This window comes from Bombina bombina, chromosome 1 (assembly GCF_027579735.1).
Source record: "Bombina bombina isolate aBomBom1 chromosome 1, aBomBom1.pri, whole genome shotgun sequence".
In the NCBI taxonomy this organism is placed as follows: domain Eukaryota; kingdom Metazoa; phylum Chordata; class Amphibia; order Anura; family Bombinatoridae; genus Bombina; species Bombina bombina.
This window is the reverse complement of record NC_069499.1, coordinates 672,955,109-672,973,237: the sequence shown is the minus strand read 5'-3', so window position 1 is coordinate 672,973,237 and position 18,129 is coordinate 672,955,109. Positions and strand designations below refer to the sequence as shown.

At 36.6% G+C, this 18,129-nt stretch overlaps 1 protein-coding gene across 1 annotated transcript in view; it reads right to left on the bottom strand.

Annotated features, from left to right (window-relative positions):
* AFF2 (ALF transcription elongation factor 2) overlaps positions 1-18,129 on the bottom strand; it is an 863,717-nt gene that overhangs the window by 18,972 nt on the left and 826,616 nt on the right. The window contains exons 14-16 of the mRNA XM_053699151.1: positions 12,412-12,551; positions 10,755-10,818; positions 2,184-2,320 (exon numbers count right to left, since the gene is read on the bottom strand). Coding sequence (XP_053555126.1) covers positions 2,184-2,320; positions 10,755-10,818; positions 12,412-12,551 — 341 coding nt within the window. The remainder of the gene's footprint in view (positions 1-2,183; positions 2,321-10,754; positions 10,819-12,411; positions 12,552-18,129) is intronic.

Genomic DNA, 18,129 nt, shown 5'->3' with positions numbered 1-18,129 from the left:
ATATGTACATATGGCCACTGAGGTTAAATAAGACACAAATACATCAACTTCAACTTTTTGAATCTCCTCTGAACACAAGAAAAAGGGGGAAAACCCAATATTATTTTCTACACCATTTTATTTGCAGCCTGCTGAGAGACCTTTAACTATGAGCCACAGGAGGTTTGCTTTTTACTTTTTTTACTATGCAGTAATATAGCTAAAAATATTTTTCTGTGGTAGAATTTTAACACAAACATGCACATTTCCAATAAATAAAATACGCAATTAAAAATTAAAAATCTTTTAAAGGGACATGAACATGATACCCAAATGTTGAAGCTCTTGAAAGTGGTGTAGCATAACCGTAAAAAGCTGGCTTGAAAATATCACCTGAACATTTCTATTTAAAAAAGAAAGATATTTTTCCTCAAAATGTCCTAACTTAGGACATTTTGAGGAAAAAGATCTTTCTTTTTTAAATAGAAATGTTCAGGTGATATTTACACATCACTGTAAAGAGACTGTAAGCAGCCAATCAGGAGCGTGCATCTGGCATGTGCAGGCACAGTCATGGTATTTTCCTATTCCGTTTAAGGAAGTTAATATGAAATCTTACACAATTTCAATAAAATCTCATGAAATCACAAAATGCAATACATGACCTCAGCACTGCTGATGCTAATTGGCTATTTTTTTTTTTAACTTGCAGCTGGACAGAAGCTAAAGTATAATTGTTCAGAGAGCACTTACTCTGGTAAACTGAAGAAATTTTGAGGTAAAATATCTTCCATTTTTACATACAGATGTCCAGGTGATATGTTCATGTCATCTTTTTACAGTAATGCTCCATCATTGTTAAGTGATTCAAAATATGGGTATTATGTCCCTTTAAATATCAGTACCAACAACTCAGCTATGTGTTGTTGATACAAAATGGTTAAAACACATGTTTATTGTTAACTGGCAAAAAAGGTACAAAGCAGTTAAACCACTGTTCCATGTTACAAACACAAAGGGGGTTAAATCAGTATTCAGTTTAACTGCCACAAAAGTGGTTAATTATTATTGCACTGTGACTACTCTTAAAAAATAGTTTTAATTCTTTCTCTGTGCTAATGGTATACAGGAATTAAATAATTACTCTTTTGTTGCTAGCATGAGTGGTTACATTGTTTCTCAATATGTTACTAGCCCAAATGTGTTAAAACAATGTAACTGTGTGTGGCAGCTAGGGGGGCAAATCAGTGCTTGGCTGTGAGAAAAACATATGGGGCACAATCTAAAGTGAGTATTGGGGCAGGGCTTAGAAATGGGTTTTGAGGGGACATTAACCTAGGTCTAAAACCTTTGGTTTTCTGCACACTAGCAAGATTCCCTACCTATATATCTTATAAAAAGTGTGAATAAGAAGGGTTTACTGTTAAATAGGATATTTTAATAACCAGAGATATTAAACCATAAGATAGTGTTTTAGTTGCTACATCTACTACCAAAATGTGAAACAGTGACCGTTAAGTCTTATATTTATAATTTAAATACAAAATTATATATATATGTGTGTGTGTGTGTGGCCCTCATTGGAGAATGTTGGACACCAGTAGTACTGTAAGATTTAGATGCCATAATATTACGAGACAAAAAATATTTGATCTTTTTTATCGAGTAATTAAACACTTGGCTTAAAGGATAACAGATGTCATGTAAAATTAATTTTCCACTTTTTAAGTGGAAATGTTACTGTAATTTACTGAAACTTTGTTGGTTAAACTGCATTGATACACTTTGTAGTATAATCAAAATTTCAAGGCTTAGAAATCAAGTTTTCTAAAGGAAAAATGATCAAAAAGCTCTTAAATATAATTTGATATTCAAAATTGCATCCTGTAAAGATAGGTCTCTCTGCCAAATATTAAAATGATTACACTTTATATCCACCCACTACATTTCAATTTTAATTTTATGAATACTGCAAATTACAACAGTCACATTATAACCTCTAAAGGGGCTAATTTATAAAAGCACTGTCCATCAATTACAAATTTTCCATCACATTAATAAAATGGCATGAAGTAATTACGATGACTTCTGAGATGAAGATGCCTTGAACAAATCATTATGCTGAAATTATATTTTTTAAACTTAGCAGGTTCTAATTATGACTGAAATGAGATAAAGAAAATGATCACAAAATAGACATTAACCTGATGAGCTCCACAGTCTCTGAATACATGGTGTATGGAGATTTCGCTTCTAATGGATCTCGTTCCATGGCATTGCCGCACTCAATGAATGAGAGAGCTGCATCAGCATAATTTACTGCCTTGCCAAACTTCTCCATCTAAATAAAAAACACACAGGCATTTTAACAGATAGATAGATGGATAGATAGATAGATAGATAGATAGATAGATAGATAGATAGATAGATAGATAGATATAGATAGATAGATAGATAGATAGATGATAGATAGATAGATGATAGATATACAGACAGACAGATAGACAAATAGAAAGATATATAGATAGATAGATAGATAGATAGATAGATAGATAGATAGATAGATAGATAGATAGATAGATAGGATAGCCAGATACTCTACAAGATGTAGCAAAAATGAATAACTGTAAATATGCAGCTGGAATACAGATTCCCATAAATATATAGACGGACATATAGACAGGCAAATATAAGACAGACAGACAGAGAGAATTAGTCTTTCTTAAAAAGCCATTATAGTAAAAAAATGACTTGTTTTTTTGGGATAGAGCATGAAATTTTAATACAAGCGACCCTGTGCCTCTATTTAATCCCCCCTCATACAAAGGAGTTGAACACATAGAAAAAATACAGAGAACACTGTCAGTCTCAAGCAGAAACTGACTGTGATCCAATCAGCAGTGCTAGTTACACATGTGGGTTATGCTGCTGATTGGGTGCTCTGCAAGTCCCAAGTGGCACTTCTACTATGGGATTAACTGCTCTGCAAGCATGCAGTGTTGATAGTCTTAAAATGACATATGGATTTTTTTGACTATAATGACCATTTAAGTTTAAAGCACATGATATGACTTTACAACGTAATGTAAAAGGTATGACAGCATGATATGCCAGCTATGGGAGTAAAGTAAGATAAGATTATAAACAGTTGCTAAATAACAGCTTTTCAACCAATCATGGATGTCATGTTATTATTATTATTATTATCAGGTATTTGTAGAGCGCCACCAGATTCTGCAGCGCTATAAGCATAGGCGGTATACAAGATAACATTTATAGGTATCAAATGGGTAGAGGACCCTGCCTCAGAGTTGTACTGTTGTAGTAGGCTCTTGTGAAGGTGATCTACAAACAGCTGGGCTCATAGGCTTACATTCTAAGGGGTTCAAGGGGAAAGCAATGGAGTTAGGAAAGGTTAGTGTAGGCTGTATGCATCCCTAAAAAGTAGAGTCTTTAGGGAGTGCTTGAAGCTGTTAAAACTAGGGGAGAGTCTTGTGGAGCAAGGCAGGGAGTTCCACAAGATGGGAGCCAGTCTGGAGAAGTCCTGCAAACGGGAATGTGAGGAAGTAACAAGAGAGGAGGAGAGGAGGAGATCATGAGCAGAGCAAAGGAGATGGGAGGGAGAGTATCTGGAGACAAGGCCTGAAATTAAGGTGGGAGTAGTGCAGCTGAGGGCTTTGTATGTCAGAGTGAGGATTTTGTGTTTAATCCTGGAGGCAAGAGGAAGCCAGTGAAGGGATTGGCAGAGAGGTGCAGCAAATGAAGAGCGATGTGTAAGGAAGATGAGCCTGGCAGAGGCATTCATTATGGATTGTAAAGAAGCTAGGTGACAGCTATGGAGCTATTGGACGAAGTTGCAATAGTCGACGTGGGAAAGGATGAGAGAGTGGATTAAAATCTTAGTTGTGTCTTGTGTAAGGAAATGTCTAATTTTAGAGATGTTTTCAAGGTGGCAGTGGCAGGCTTTAGCCAAGGACTGAATGTGAGGAGTGAAAGAAAGGTCTGAGTCAAGTGGGACCCCAAGACATCGGGCATGCGGGGTAGGGGTAATGATGGAACTATAAACAGTTATAGAAAATTGGGGGGTGGAGATTTTGGAAGAAGGGGGAAATGTGTTGTAGATGCCGAAGAATTGGAGGGTGTGGAGCAAAAGAGGGTGGTCAACAGTATCAAAGGCTGCAGACAGATCAAGGTGGATAAGCAGAGAGAATTGGCCTTTGGATTTTGCTGTAAGTAGGTCATTGGTAACCTTGAAAATTGCTGTCTCTGTGGAGTGATGGGGACGGAATCCAGATTGCAGTGGGTCAAGAAGAGAGTTTAGTGTAAGGAAATGGGATAGATGTGCATATACTAGCTTTTCAAGGAGCTTTAAGGCAAGAGGGACTAGGGAAATAGGACAGTAGTTGGATGGGGAGGTTGGATCGAGAGAAGGTTTTTTGAGGATAGGTGTGACCAGTGTATGTTTTAGAGATGAGGGAAATATACCAGTGCTGAGGGAGAGGTTGAAGATGTGTGTGAGTATAGGGGTAAGGGTAGAAGATAAGGAGGAGAGTAGCTGTGAGAGGATGGGGTCGAGGGGACAGGTAGTGAGGTAGGAGGACAGTATAAGGGCAGAAACTTCCTCAGTAACAGGGGCAAAAGAGCTAAATTTATGGCTATTTGGGTTTTGGATGATTGTGAGCTTTTGAAGGGATGGGAGATTGGTAGTATATTGAGTGCTGATTTCATATATGATGGAGTCAATGTTGTTATTGAAGTGGCTGGTAAAATCTTGAGCTAAGAGAGAAGTTATATTAGGAGGTGGGGGTGGGCGGAGAAGAGTATGGAACATTTTGGGTTAGAGGAAAGAGTAGAGATGAGAGTAGAGAAGTATTGTTGTTTATAAAGATTAAGGGCAGAATAGTAGGAGTTCAAGGTAAACTTGTAGTGAAGGAAGTCAGCTGAACTCCAGTGTCGCTCAGCAGTATGGGAACATCTGCGTAGGTACCATGTAAGAGGAGTATACCAGGGCTAAGGATGAGAGTGTGGTTTCTGAGCTATGGTAGGTGGGGCAAGATTGTCAATGACAGATGTAAGGGTGGAGTTATAGTGGCAGATAGATTAGTCAGGGCAGGGAAAGGAGGGGATGGAGGAGAGGAGAGGTTCAAGAGAGCTAGCAAGCTGTTGCTGATCTAATGACTTAGTGCTTCTGTGAAGTTTGGTGTGAGGGGTAGAGAGAGGAGGAATTGTAGGGAGGGATGTGGATGTTGCAAGTGAGGAGATGATGGTCAGAAAGAGGAAAAGGGGAGTTTGTGAAATTTGAGATAGTGCACCGATATCTGAAAATCAGATTGAGGGAGTGACCATCTTTGTGAGTGGGAGAGTCAACCCATTGTGACAGGCTAAAAGAGTGAGTTGCAGAAGTTGTTTTGCAGAGGAGGCAGTGGGATTGTCAAGAGGGATGTTGAAGTCACCAAGAATGAGGGCAGGGGTGTCGGAGGAAAGGAAATAAGGAAGCCAGGCAGCAAAGTGATCTAAAAATGGAGTTGAGGAGTCAGGGGGCGATATATATGACTGCAACACGTATAGACAGAGGAGAGAATAAACTAATCATGTGTGCTTCAAATGAAGAAAATGTAAAGGGAAGAGAAAGGCTGTATTTGTTGAAAGGTGCAATGAGAGGAAAGTAAAATACCAACACCACCTCCTTGTCTATTGCCAGACCTAGGAGTGTAGCTGAAGTGGAGACCCCCATGTGACAGTGCAGCAGTGGATGCTGTGTCTGAAGCAGAGAGCCAGGTTTCTGTAAGAGCCAGAAGGTTGAGAAAGTTGGAGATAAAGAAGTCATGTATTGAAGTGAGCTTGTTGCAAACAGAGCAATAGTTCCAGAGTGCACAAGTGAAGGTGGCAGCTTTAGATGCAAGAGGATTGAGAATAAGGTTACCAGAGTTTTGTTTTTATAGTCTATTGAAAGGCACACATGGATGTGCAAGGCTAGAAAGTTGTAGGGGACCAGGATTAGGGGAGATGTCACCAACAGCTAGTATGAGCAAGAGGGAGAATGACATAATATGAAATGCAGATTTGCCTTAATGAGACTGTTTTTGGGATGAAGTGCAAGGGGGAGAGAGAGTCTTTAGTAATGTGTGAAGTTAATGAATACAAAAGTGAGGTGAGGTTAAGAGAGATAGGCTAATGAACAGTTCAGGTGTTGAGGGGGAAGTAGTAATAGAATAAAGTAGTTTGTTATAGAGACAAAAGGTAGCAAAAAGGAATGTGAAGATATTGAACATTATTACAAACTAAGCAAACAGTGGATAAAACACAGTGTTACAAAAGAGACCATCAGAATTGTGAAAGGGAGATGATCAGAATTGTGATAATGCATTGGTGAAGCATAGCACATATAGTATATATGTGGATCCACTGAAAGTCAGGTTAATGTATTCCCCAGAATATAATACTATATACAACATTCTAAACCTAGATTTGTGTTATTGTTAGTCTATGTATTTGTTACTGTATGTGAAGGCTGATGTTTTAAAGCATAATTTTCACCATTTTCAATTGGCAAAAAGATAATTTAGCTTATCAGTAAGTCTCGGACTTCCTTCTGTCTTTCAGTCTCTCTCTTCAAAAGGACAAGGTAGTCAATACTACATGGGGGGTTGCATTGCAGGGCACTTTTTAATATAAACTGTGTAATAAAAAGGTGTATCACACTTTTTTAACACTATGGTCTAGATTACAAGTGGATTGCAATCGCTACAGGGAGATGCACAAACACAAGGTCACAATATTTATACGGCTAGAACCCACATTACAAGAGGCACTTAAAAGAATATTGAAACCGTGTGTGTGCAAACTCGTCCATGATTAGTCCTTGTTACTCGGCAATAATCAATTAATGCTGGAAATATCAACCAAAGTGAACATTTCTTTTTTGCATAGACAAAACACACTAATGTCATTTTTAGAAGCACTGAAAGTTTCCCATTGATGTCTTTACAATGACTTGTTATACCAGCTGATGGGAAACTGTTAATTTAGTTATAAGAAATAGCTGTCTCTGCAAATTGAAATCACAACCTAATCCAAGTGGCTGAGCTTGCAGGGAGAGCAGATCTCATTAGTTTATCTCTATATTTGCACAAAATCCTCTTTTCTCTCTGTATACACTGTGAGACCATAACTTTGAGAAAACAAAGGAAAAAAATTATAATTTTAATGAACATTTTATTATCCCTCCCCCCCACACTGATAGCTTGATTTCTTCTAAACGTTCATATTGTCTTTATAACCAGTATAACAGTATAGGTGAGAAACAGCAGTCAAAATCAGCTATTTCAAATAAGAAACTAAATTAAAACAATGTAATACACTTTAACAGGTAAAATATATTAGGCAGATTACGAGTGGAGCGCAAACATTTGCGCCCGAGCGATAAGGGTTTCGCTCCTCAGGCTTACTGCTTGTATTACGAGTTGAAAGTAAACGTGATCACTTGAGTGCAATCGCAATTTACCCTAGTATGATTATCATGTCCTCAGAGCTCTGGTTAACTGTTTCACAAAACACATAAAAAATACTCTACAGTTACACTCATAATAACACTATCTTTTAAAAATTATTCATAAAAAATATTGCACACAAAGGTTATAAAGGCTCAAAGATATCTCAGGTGTTAGAAAAAAAAAAGGCAGGCAAAGGGCTTTAACATTGAGATACATACATGTACATGTCTAAAGATGTATATATCATATATATATATATATATATATATATATATATATATATATATAATATATATATATATATATATATATATATATATATATACTGTATATACTGTATATACAGTATGTCTATCTATGTGTACAAATGTATTTATGTATTTATATGTGTATATATGTATTTACAGACATATAGGTATATATACATATAAACACAAATACATATGTACACATATATATAGACATATATAAGTGCATTGTAACCCTTTGCAGTTAAGCAGATGAAAATAGAAATAGAGATTATTATATATATCTGTATAAATATTTAGCTATATATAATCATGCACTTATATAGGTATAGATATATATTGAACCAAAAAAAATCACACACATATATATATATATATATATATATATATATATATATATATATATATATATATATATATATATATATATATATATATATATACACTCACCGGCAACTTTATTAGGTACACCTTGCTAGTACCAGGTTGGAACCCCTTTTGCCTTCAGTACTACCTTAATTCTTCGTGGCATATATTCAACAAGGTGTTGGAAACATTCCTCAGAGATTTTGGTCCATATTGACATGATAGCATCACACAGATACTGTAGATTTGTTGGCTGCACATCCATGATGCAAATCTCCCATTCCACCGCATCCCAAAGGTGCTCTATTGGATTGATATCTGGTGACTGTGGAGGCCATTGGAGTACAGTGAACTCATTATCATGTTCAAGGAACCAGTTTAAGATGATTTGAGCTTTGTGACATGGTGCATTATCCTGCTGGAAGTAGCCATCAGAAGACAACAATACTCAGGTAGGCTGTGGCATTTAAACAAAATATCCCCCACACCATTATAACACCACCACCAGCCTAAACCATTGATACAAGGCAGGATGGATCCATGCTTTCATGTTGTTTAAGCCAAATTCTGAGCCTACCATCTGAATGTCGCAGCTGAAATCGAGACCCATCAGACCAGGCAACATTTGTCCAATCTACTATTGTCCAATTTTGTGAGCCTGTGTGAATTGTAGCCTCAGTTTCCTGTTCTTAGCTGACAGGGGTGGCACCCGGTATGGTCTTCTGCTTCTGTAGCCAGTCTGCTTCAAGGTTTGACGTGTTGTGCATTCAGAGTTGGTATTCCGCATACTTTGGTTGTAACGAGTGGTTATTTGAGTTACTGTTGCCTTTCTATTATATCAAACTTCCCTGCCCATTCTCCTCTGACATCAACTAGGCATTGTCATCCACACAACTGCCGCTCACTGGATATTTTCTCTTTTTCGTACCATTCTCTATAAACCATAGAGATGGTTCTGTGTGAAAATCTCAGTAGATCAGCAGTTTTTGAAATACTCAGACCAGCCCGTCTGGCATCAACAACCATGCCACTTTCAAAGTCACTTAAATCCCCTTTCTTCCCTATTCTGATGCTCGGTTTGAACTTCAGCAAGTCATCTTCACCATGTCTAGATGCCTAAATGCATTGAGTTGAGTATATATATATATATATAAATATTTATTTATGAATAAATAGAACATATTATTCTATGTGCTGGACATTGGAATATATAATATTCATATTTTCATGTCGGATTAGCGCACATGAGTATATGCAATCAGGTTTGCGTGAGAGTTAGGTGTTTTTTCCACTTTATTTTCTCCATTGACTTCTAGGGGGGAATACATGAATATGCACACAATATTCTAAGTTCGGCTTTTCATGCTTATCGGATTAGTGTTAAAGCAAAAACAGTTTACATTCAACTCAAAATATGACTGCAACCCGATAACCACAAAAACTTACTTCTACCACAATTAACGCTCAAACAGGAGCATTAATTAGTGCTCCACTTGTAATCTGGCCCATTATTGGTTGTAAAATCAATGGTATTTATTTTTTTAAAGAAAAACAAACATTATTGCTAAAGCCATCAGAGCTTGGGCATTATAGGCATAAACTACATCCCATTCTGTATAATTTATGCATTATACTGTAAAAAATATTAATTATTAATTTTTAAGTTTATTAAAAAAACACATTTTTGTGTGCTTTTGGTTTAGAAACAAGGTTAACAGTACGGATATTAATATCTCTCATAAACAATTCCGCCAGTTACAATAGTTTATTGAGTACCAACTGCTTTTATGCAATCTCACTGGGGCCCATTTATGAAGCTCTGAACGGAGCTTGTGGGCCCGTGTTTCTGGCGAGTCTTCAGACTCGCCAGAAATGCCAGTTATGAAGCAGCGGTCTAAAGACCGCTGCTCCATAACCCTGTCCGCCTGCTCTGATGAGGCGGACAGGAATCGCCGGAAATCAACCCGATCGAGTACGATCGGGTTGATTGACACTCCCCTACTGGTAGCTGATTGGATGCAAGTCTGTAGGGGGCGGCGTTGCACAAGAGCTGCTGGTGCAATACTGAATATGGAGAGCGTATTGCACTCTGCATTCAGCAAGGTCTTGCGGACCTGATTGGCACTGTCGGATCAGGTCCGCAAGACCTTTGATAAATAGGCCCCACTGTATCAGCCCCACTGTATCAACCACTATACTAACGGCATAAACAAGATACGTATCACTCAAGCAGGAAAACCCTACTTTTACCTTGCAAGACAAGCACAAGGCTGCTCGTGACATTATCATGGTAAGCAGTGTCACAGAAGCACAATTTACACTAGAAATATTGTGCAAATCACCATTCTACTTGTAACCTAGGCCTATGTCAGCACTGAAGTCACTAATGCTAGGAATACTCAGCACACACAGCATTCTAACCTATCACTGCTTGTGCTACTACTATGTTATAGAAGAGAGTTGCTTGAACCTTATAACTTGTATAGGAATCGAATATCTATAAAAGATGAAGGCAAAAGCAAAGCATATATTTTCCTCTATTTGATTTCTGGTTTGTCTTTACAAATATAGTTTAAAAAATATTATTTCCCATTTACAGAATATATTTAGAGCAAAATGTATGATGTCTGCAAAGTTTAGATAACTCTAATCGGAGAAAAAAACTTACCAGTGCATCAGCTTTGTGCTTTAACCGTTTCGCTTCTTGCATGTAATAATCAGCATTATGTATCCTGAGAAAAATAAAAATACATTTTTATCTCAAAAGTTTATTGATAATAATTGAAAAAAATAAAGGAATATTTTGTTTTTGTGCCAAAATATGTATTATCTCATAAGTAATTTAAATGAATCTCTGACAAACTCACAAGTTAACTTGATCTAATTTGAGACTATTTTTTTTTCTCCAAAACTGGCTTAATGGCTTATGAATATGATTGGCTCAAACATCAGCCATTTTTATACCCAGCAGTGCAAATCCATGAGTTCTGTCTACAGGGGAATGGTTTTTATGGTTTACAGCAATATGTGGCTTCCATTGTGAAAATGAAATAATTATAGAAGTAGGCTTTGTTTACATTGACTAACATCAATTTAGTACTACCTATTTATGTCCCTTGTCTTTAGCTAACCCAAGTTATTACTCTATAACTTATTTGGGAACTATTGGCAATTAGACGCACGTTATAACCAACAATTAATTTAAATTACTGTGATCACATTAAGTGGTTTTATCAGATACTAGTCATGCTGAGAAAGTGCATTTAGAGTCTTGTATGAAACTGTATAGACATAATCATTCTTATATATTGTAAACATTGTACACATAACTGTTGATGGATTTTGTTGCTAATAAATGCTTTTCATCTGCTATATATTGTCATATGCTATGGAGGAAATGTACCCAGCTGTGGAAGTTGCTTGTACACCATGCTGGTTAGGAAGATGTAGGGGCCGATTTACCATCTGTCAGATGGACATGATACGCTGTAGTGATCATGTCCGGCAGACATTGCTGAATGCGGACAGCTTACGCTATCAGCATTTAGCATTGCACAAGCAGTTCTGGTGGACTGCTTGTGCAATGTCGCCCCCTGCAGATTCGCGTCCGCTAGCAGGGGGTGTCAATCATCTCAATCGTATCTGATCAGGTTGATTGCGGTCCGCCGCTCAGAGCAGGAGGATGAGTTAAAGAGCAGCAGTCTTGAGGCCGCTGCTTCTTAACTCCTGTTTCCGGCGAGTCTGAAGGGTTGCGCGGAAACAAGGGGAACAGGGGCCATTCGGCCCTTGTTAAATCGGCCCGTAGCCACTAAATCATCCTAGAATTATTCTTCTGGGATGATTGGCAAGTCTTGTTATCCTGTGGTTAGCTGTGAGAGCAGAGGGCAAGATTGCACAATAAAAAATATCGGCAAAGCATGCTTTTTGCTCGCCCCAAGCCAAGGTGGACAGGTTCCCTTGCCGATACATTTTCTCCCATTGTCTGAACTGTTTCCTCAATTAAAAAAGAACATTAAAAATAAATACTATAATAGTTCTACAGATAATGTAGTAATATTCCCAGGTTTCCATAAAGTTTAATTTTCTTTTGTGGTAATGAAGATTTACAATTATTACATTTGCTACTGCAAAAAATTTTTTGCGTATTAAAAGAAATGTTGATGTTTATCTTCTATGCATGCAATGTTATACTTTTATGAGGAATATGACAACATTGTGCCTTCTTTACATAGAATGCTTCTTTAAAACTTAAACTATATAGCAGCCATTATATTCTGCACAAAAACTAAAGCTGAAGATCCAAAATGGGAATCTTTTTTACTTACGTTTCATCAAATGCTATTTTTGATCTGTATGATTCCATGTTTCCATTGTTTAGTGTAGATAAGGAGGGCCAGGCATCAGGTTCAGGGTGACTGTTCTGTATGTTTTCAAGATTACTACTTGGTACCCTGGAATCTTCTTCCTGTAAAATAAAATAACTTTGTTGGTGCTTCAAAATTACTATAATGCATATTATGTTTTAGGTTTATATGGGGGCCATACACATGGCAGACCATGGAATATAGTAGTTGCATAATCAGGAAAGTTTAATTCATTTTGACTGTAATGTCCCTTTAACGGTCAGGGGGGAAAGGGACCAGTTAGGCAAAAGCAAATAGCCATTTATATTTATATATTTTTTTTTTTGTTTTTTTTAAGACAATCTGTGTATGTATTTTATAGTGTGACTACAACTCTCACAAAACATTGCTGCCACATTGCTACCAAGCATGTCGTCGCTTCTTTTTTCAGCTATTTGCTTCTACTGAGCGTACATGAAATATATTAAAATATTTTATAGAAATGTTTGGTTTAGCCAGTACTGTGAAAGTGATAAGAAAGCTGACATGTTGGCAACTTAAATTGCATTCTGTTTTGAGCATGGTAAATCTGACTCTCTGTTTATCTAGACTATTTCAATTAACAGTAAACCAGTTCATGTTATTCTAGAAGTTTTATGACATCATGCTAGATAAACCTTCCTGTAGAGACCACAGCCTTCTTGTAGGGCTGTGACAGGAAGTAATGGACACTGCCTAAATGATATTAGAAGTGACAGTCTAGTCAAAAATAAACTTTTATGATTCAGATAGGGCATGTCATTTTTTTAAAAAAAATATTTATTTATGGACCAACATGAGTACAAAACACAAAATCCGCCACGCAGGGCTTAGTGTAATAACCTATTACAAAAGAAATTAATGCCTTTATCTTAACTAAATAATATTAATAGTACATGTCTTTTGTTAATAAATTAATACATATTATACTCAATGAAGGTATTTTCTATTTATTTTATGTATTTAATTAGGGAGAGAAAAGGGAAAAAAAAAGGAAAAAAGAAAAAACAACTATATTCATTCAATTGGTAAACAGTTTAGTTCAGAGTCAATTTCATATTCCTCAATTAACTTATCAAGGAAAGGGAGATATGAATAACTATAATATTGGGGGAGAAGGAGGGGAGAGGGAAGGCAGAGGAGGGAAAAGGAAAAGGAAGAAGAAAAAAATAAATAAATAAAATAAAAAAATAAACCCCAGGGGGGATTTTGGGTGTTACCATCGATCTAGTAACACTACTTCAGAGTGCCTAAAAGGGTAAATTAATTGATCTATTTCTTCTGGTGGAAAAATCTTAATAAATGTCGACCACTTTTTGAAAAAGAGCGTTATCTCTCTTTCAGATGTTAGAGTTGTGTCCATTTGCTCGATGATACATTGTTTTTTCATGTAATTTTTAATTTCCAAAATACTAGGTATCTTGGGGGTACGCCAATTCTTAAGAATTAAGTTTCTTGTTACCAAAATAGTCATATTTCTAGCCTTCATATGTTCAATAACCATGGGTGATTCTTTGAGAAAAACAACTTCCGCCAGAGAGATAGAGAGAGGATATATCTTCAATGTTTTTTTGAGCCAAAATTCTACTCTTTGCCATAGCTGTCTTATCTTTGGGCATGCCCATAACATGTGGACAATATCAGCTGCTGGATACGCACACTTTGGACATATATTGAATTCATGGTTATGCCATTTATATCCCTTTGATGGAGTATAATAAGATCTATACAAAAGTTTAATATGTGATTCTCGCCAACTTGCGGATAAGGTAGTTTGGGCCGTTATAGATATAGATTTTTCTACCTGTTCTATCTCCAGATTTAATTCTGGATATATGAGATTCCATCTCTGCGTTATCTGACTTAAGTTAGAGTTTCCATGTGAGCTAGTTGCTAATTCATACCAAATTGAAACAGAGGTTAAATCATTTTTTGCAAGAATAGGCCAGCTATCTAATTTCCCCCATGTCCATACCCATCCGAATTTCTCAGTAAGAGAGAAGAGGTAGTGTCTCGCCTGCAAGTAAGCAAAAAAGTCCTTATTACTCAATTGGAACTCTTGTTTTAATCTATCAAATGACTTTACTGATAAGGTATCTTGATCTATGAATTGCGTCATAAAGGTTAGACCTTTCTCCTGCCAGGTCTGAAATAATCGAGATTGTGTTCCTTGTTGAAATTCTGGGTTACCCCATAAACATTGAAATTTTGGAATAGACAGATCAATGTTTACTTTTTGTCCAAATTTTTTCCAAGCTTGTATTATTACATATATCGAGTTAAAAGACTTCACCTTCTTTGGGATTAATTGTATTGGGCAATGGATTAATGCTATGGGATTATAGGGATATAGGATATTTTTTTCAAGTTTATTGTTAGTAAAATAGTCTTTGTTCTCAATCCAGTCTATCACTATGCGTGCGAGAAAGACTAAACTGTATTTGCTAAGATCAGGCAGGGCGAGTCCCCCATATTTTTTAGGGAGATAAAGTTTGTCTAGAGAAATACGGGGTCTCTTGCATTTCCATATAAAGTATCTGAGAGCTCTGTTCAGTTTTTTCCAATCTTTCACTTTTAAAATAACCGGAACGTTCTGTAGGGGGAAAATGATTTTTGGAAGTAGAACCATCTTAAATAAAGCGATACGTCCTGATAGGGATAGTGGAAGATTTTGCCAACTATTCAAATACTCTATTATCTTTGATAATATGGGAGGAATGTTAAGATCATACCACTCTTTTGGATCAGCTGATATATTAATTCCTAGATATCTAAAGTGGGAGATTACCTCCTTAAAGGGTATCAACTGCGGGGAAGCCTCATTATTCCTAACCCATAAAAATTCTGATTTCGAGTTATTGATCTTGTAGCTAGCAAAGGACCCGAAGGAGTTAATGATCGACAGTAATCTTGGGATATTTTTTCCCGTGTCCGACATATAAATCAGCACATCATCCGCGTACAAGGCGATTTTTTGCTCTAATGAACCAATTATTATTCCCTCAATAGATTGCCTGATTTTGAGAGCTAGAGATTCCATCGCTAAATCGAATAGTAAGGGTGATAATGGGCATCCTTGCCTCGTACCTCTCTGAAGTTTAATTATCTTAGATTCTAGGTTACCAATGACCAGTTTGGTAGAGGAGTTATTACAAAGATTGTCAATAAGAGAAATAAAATTGTCCTTAAAGCCAAAGTTAAACAATGTAGTTAGAATATGTTGATGATGTACCGAGTCAAACGCTTTTTCTGCGTCAAGCGCGATAATTGCAAGATCAGGATGGTCATATGCCGAAATTTCTTGCGAATTACGGAAATAGTCGAGAACAAGAAACAATTCCCTAACCTTAGCCGCTAAGTTACGTTTAGAGAGGAATCCTGCCTGGTCTTTGTCAATAAGAACTCCAATCTCACCCTGGAGTCTCTTAGCTAGAATGGAAGATAGTATCTTATAATCAGTGTTCAATAACGCAATAGGGCGATAGGACTCCTTTTTCACGGGGTCCTTCCCTGGCTTCAAGATCAAAACTGTAGTAGATGCGGCAAAATTTGGTTAGACAGGTTTTTTTTCTATGTAGTAGTGATTAAAAAGGTTTCTTAAGTGAGGGATTAGAATAGGAGATAATATCTTATAAAACACACTAGGTAAGGAGTCTGGTCCAGGAGCTTTTTCCAATTTTAAATTTTTGATAGCGCCTATAATCTCTTGATCAGAGATAGGAGAATTGATTTTGGCTGTTGCTTCCTCAGCTAAACATGAGTGTTCAAGCCCTCTCCAGAATAATTCTGAAGCTTCTAGGTCTGAATCCCTAAGGGAATATATGTCCTCATAGTAAACGGAGAAAGCGTCAATAATTTCTTTTGGGTCTTTAAGTATGGTATCTTGTTCAAAAAGTAAGTCGATAGTAGGACTTCCTTGCGTATTCTTAACCAATTTAGCCAATAATTTACCTGCCTTATCGCCATATCTATAGAACTTCGCTCTGTATTTTATTTCGTTTTGTACTGAAGTATGAATCAACATAGTGTCTCTCACTCTCTTGGCGGAAGTATACTTCCTCCAATTTATAGGCGTAGGTTGCACTAGATATTTATTATAGGCGCTAGTTAGTGTTCTTAGTATTTCTTTTTCTCTATGTTCAGCTTTCCGTTTGAAATTAGCCATATATGAAATGATGTCTCCTCTAATTACTGCTTTGCCTGCCTCCCATAATAAACTCGGGTCATTAACTGACCCTAGATTTAAGGAAAAAAAAATCTGTCATCTTAGTAGACAACCAGCTTTTGAATTTAGAATCTTTCATTAGAAACTTAGGGGAAAAAAAACAGCGAGGTTTACATATTTTATTATGCAGTGGAATAGTTAGAATAATTGGAGCATGATCGGAGACAATTTTTTAAGACAATCTGTGTATGTATTTTATAGTGTGACTACAACTCTCACAAAACATTGCTGCCACATTGCTACCAAGCATGTCGTCGCTTCTTTTTTAAGCTATTTGCTTCTACTGAGCGTACATGAAATATATTAAAATATTTTATAGAAATGTTTGGTTTAGCCAGTACTGTGAAAGTGATAAGAAAGCTGACATGTTGGCAACTTAAATTGCATTCTGTTTTGAGCATGGTAAATCTGACTCTCTGTTTATCTAGACTATTTCACTTAACAGTAAACCAGTTCATGTTATTCTAGAAGTTTTATGACATCATGCTAGATAAACCTTCCTGTAGAGACCACAGCCTTCTTGTAGGGCTGTGACAGGAAGTAATGGACACTGCCTAAATGATATTAAAAGTGACAGTCTAGTCAAAAATAAACTTTTATGATTCAGATAGGGCATGTCATTTTAAACAACTTTCCAATTTACTTTTATCATCAATTTTGCTTTGTTCTCGTGGTATTCTTAGTTGAAAGCTATAAACCTTGGAGGCTCGTATGCTAATTTCTTAGTCCTTGAAGGATGCCTCTTATCTGAATGCATTTTGACATATTTTCACAACTAGAGGACATTAGGAGACGGTACTGATGGGCTAAAATGCAAGTCTTTCAAAAGAACTGAAATAAGGGGGCAGATTGCAGAGGCTTAGATGCAAGATATTCACAGAGGTAAAAAGTGTATTAATATAACTGCATTGGTTATGCAAAACTAGGGAATGGGTAATAAAGGGATTATCTATCTTTTTAAACAATAAAAATTCAGGTGTAGACTGTCCCTTTAAGGCTAAAATTTTTGTGCTCCATTTATAATCTAGACATAAACATTTTAGAAGAATTGTGTTGAGGTTACCCTCCACCTCCGTCTAGCCATTGGTGCTACCATTTTGCAACCTGGCTTTCACTGCATTTTAGTGTTGATGTGTTTGCACTTGCGCAGCAACCCTCCATCATATAGCTGCAGTGAAATCTAGATTCAGAAATGAGTGCACCCATAATTAGAAGGGGTGCATGGAATATATTTAGGGCCAGATTACAAGTGGCATACGATTTAGCATTTTTGCTTGAGCTTAAACCTTGTGTACATCGGGTTAAAAGTAAAAAGGTTGTGTACGTGCAAAACCTAATGTGTGTTAACCCAATATTGTGACCGTGTTAACGTATTTTCCCTGTAGAAGTCAATAGAGAGCACAGAAGAAAACCAAATGCCTATATGTTCATAGGAA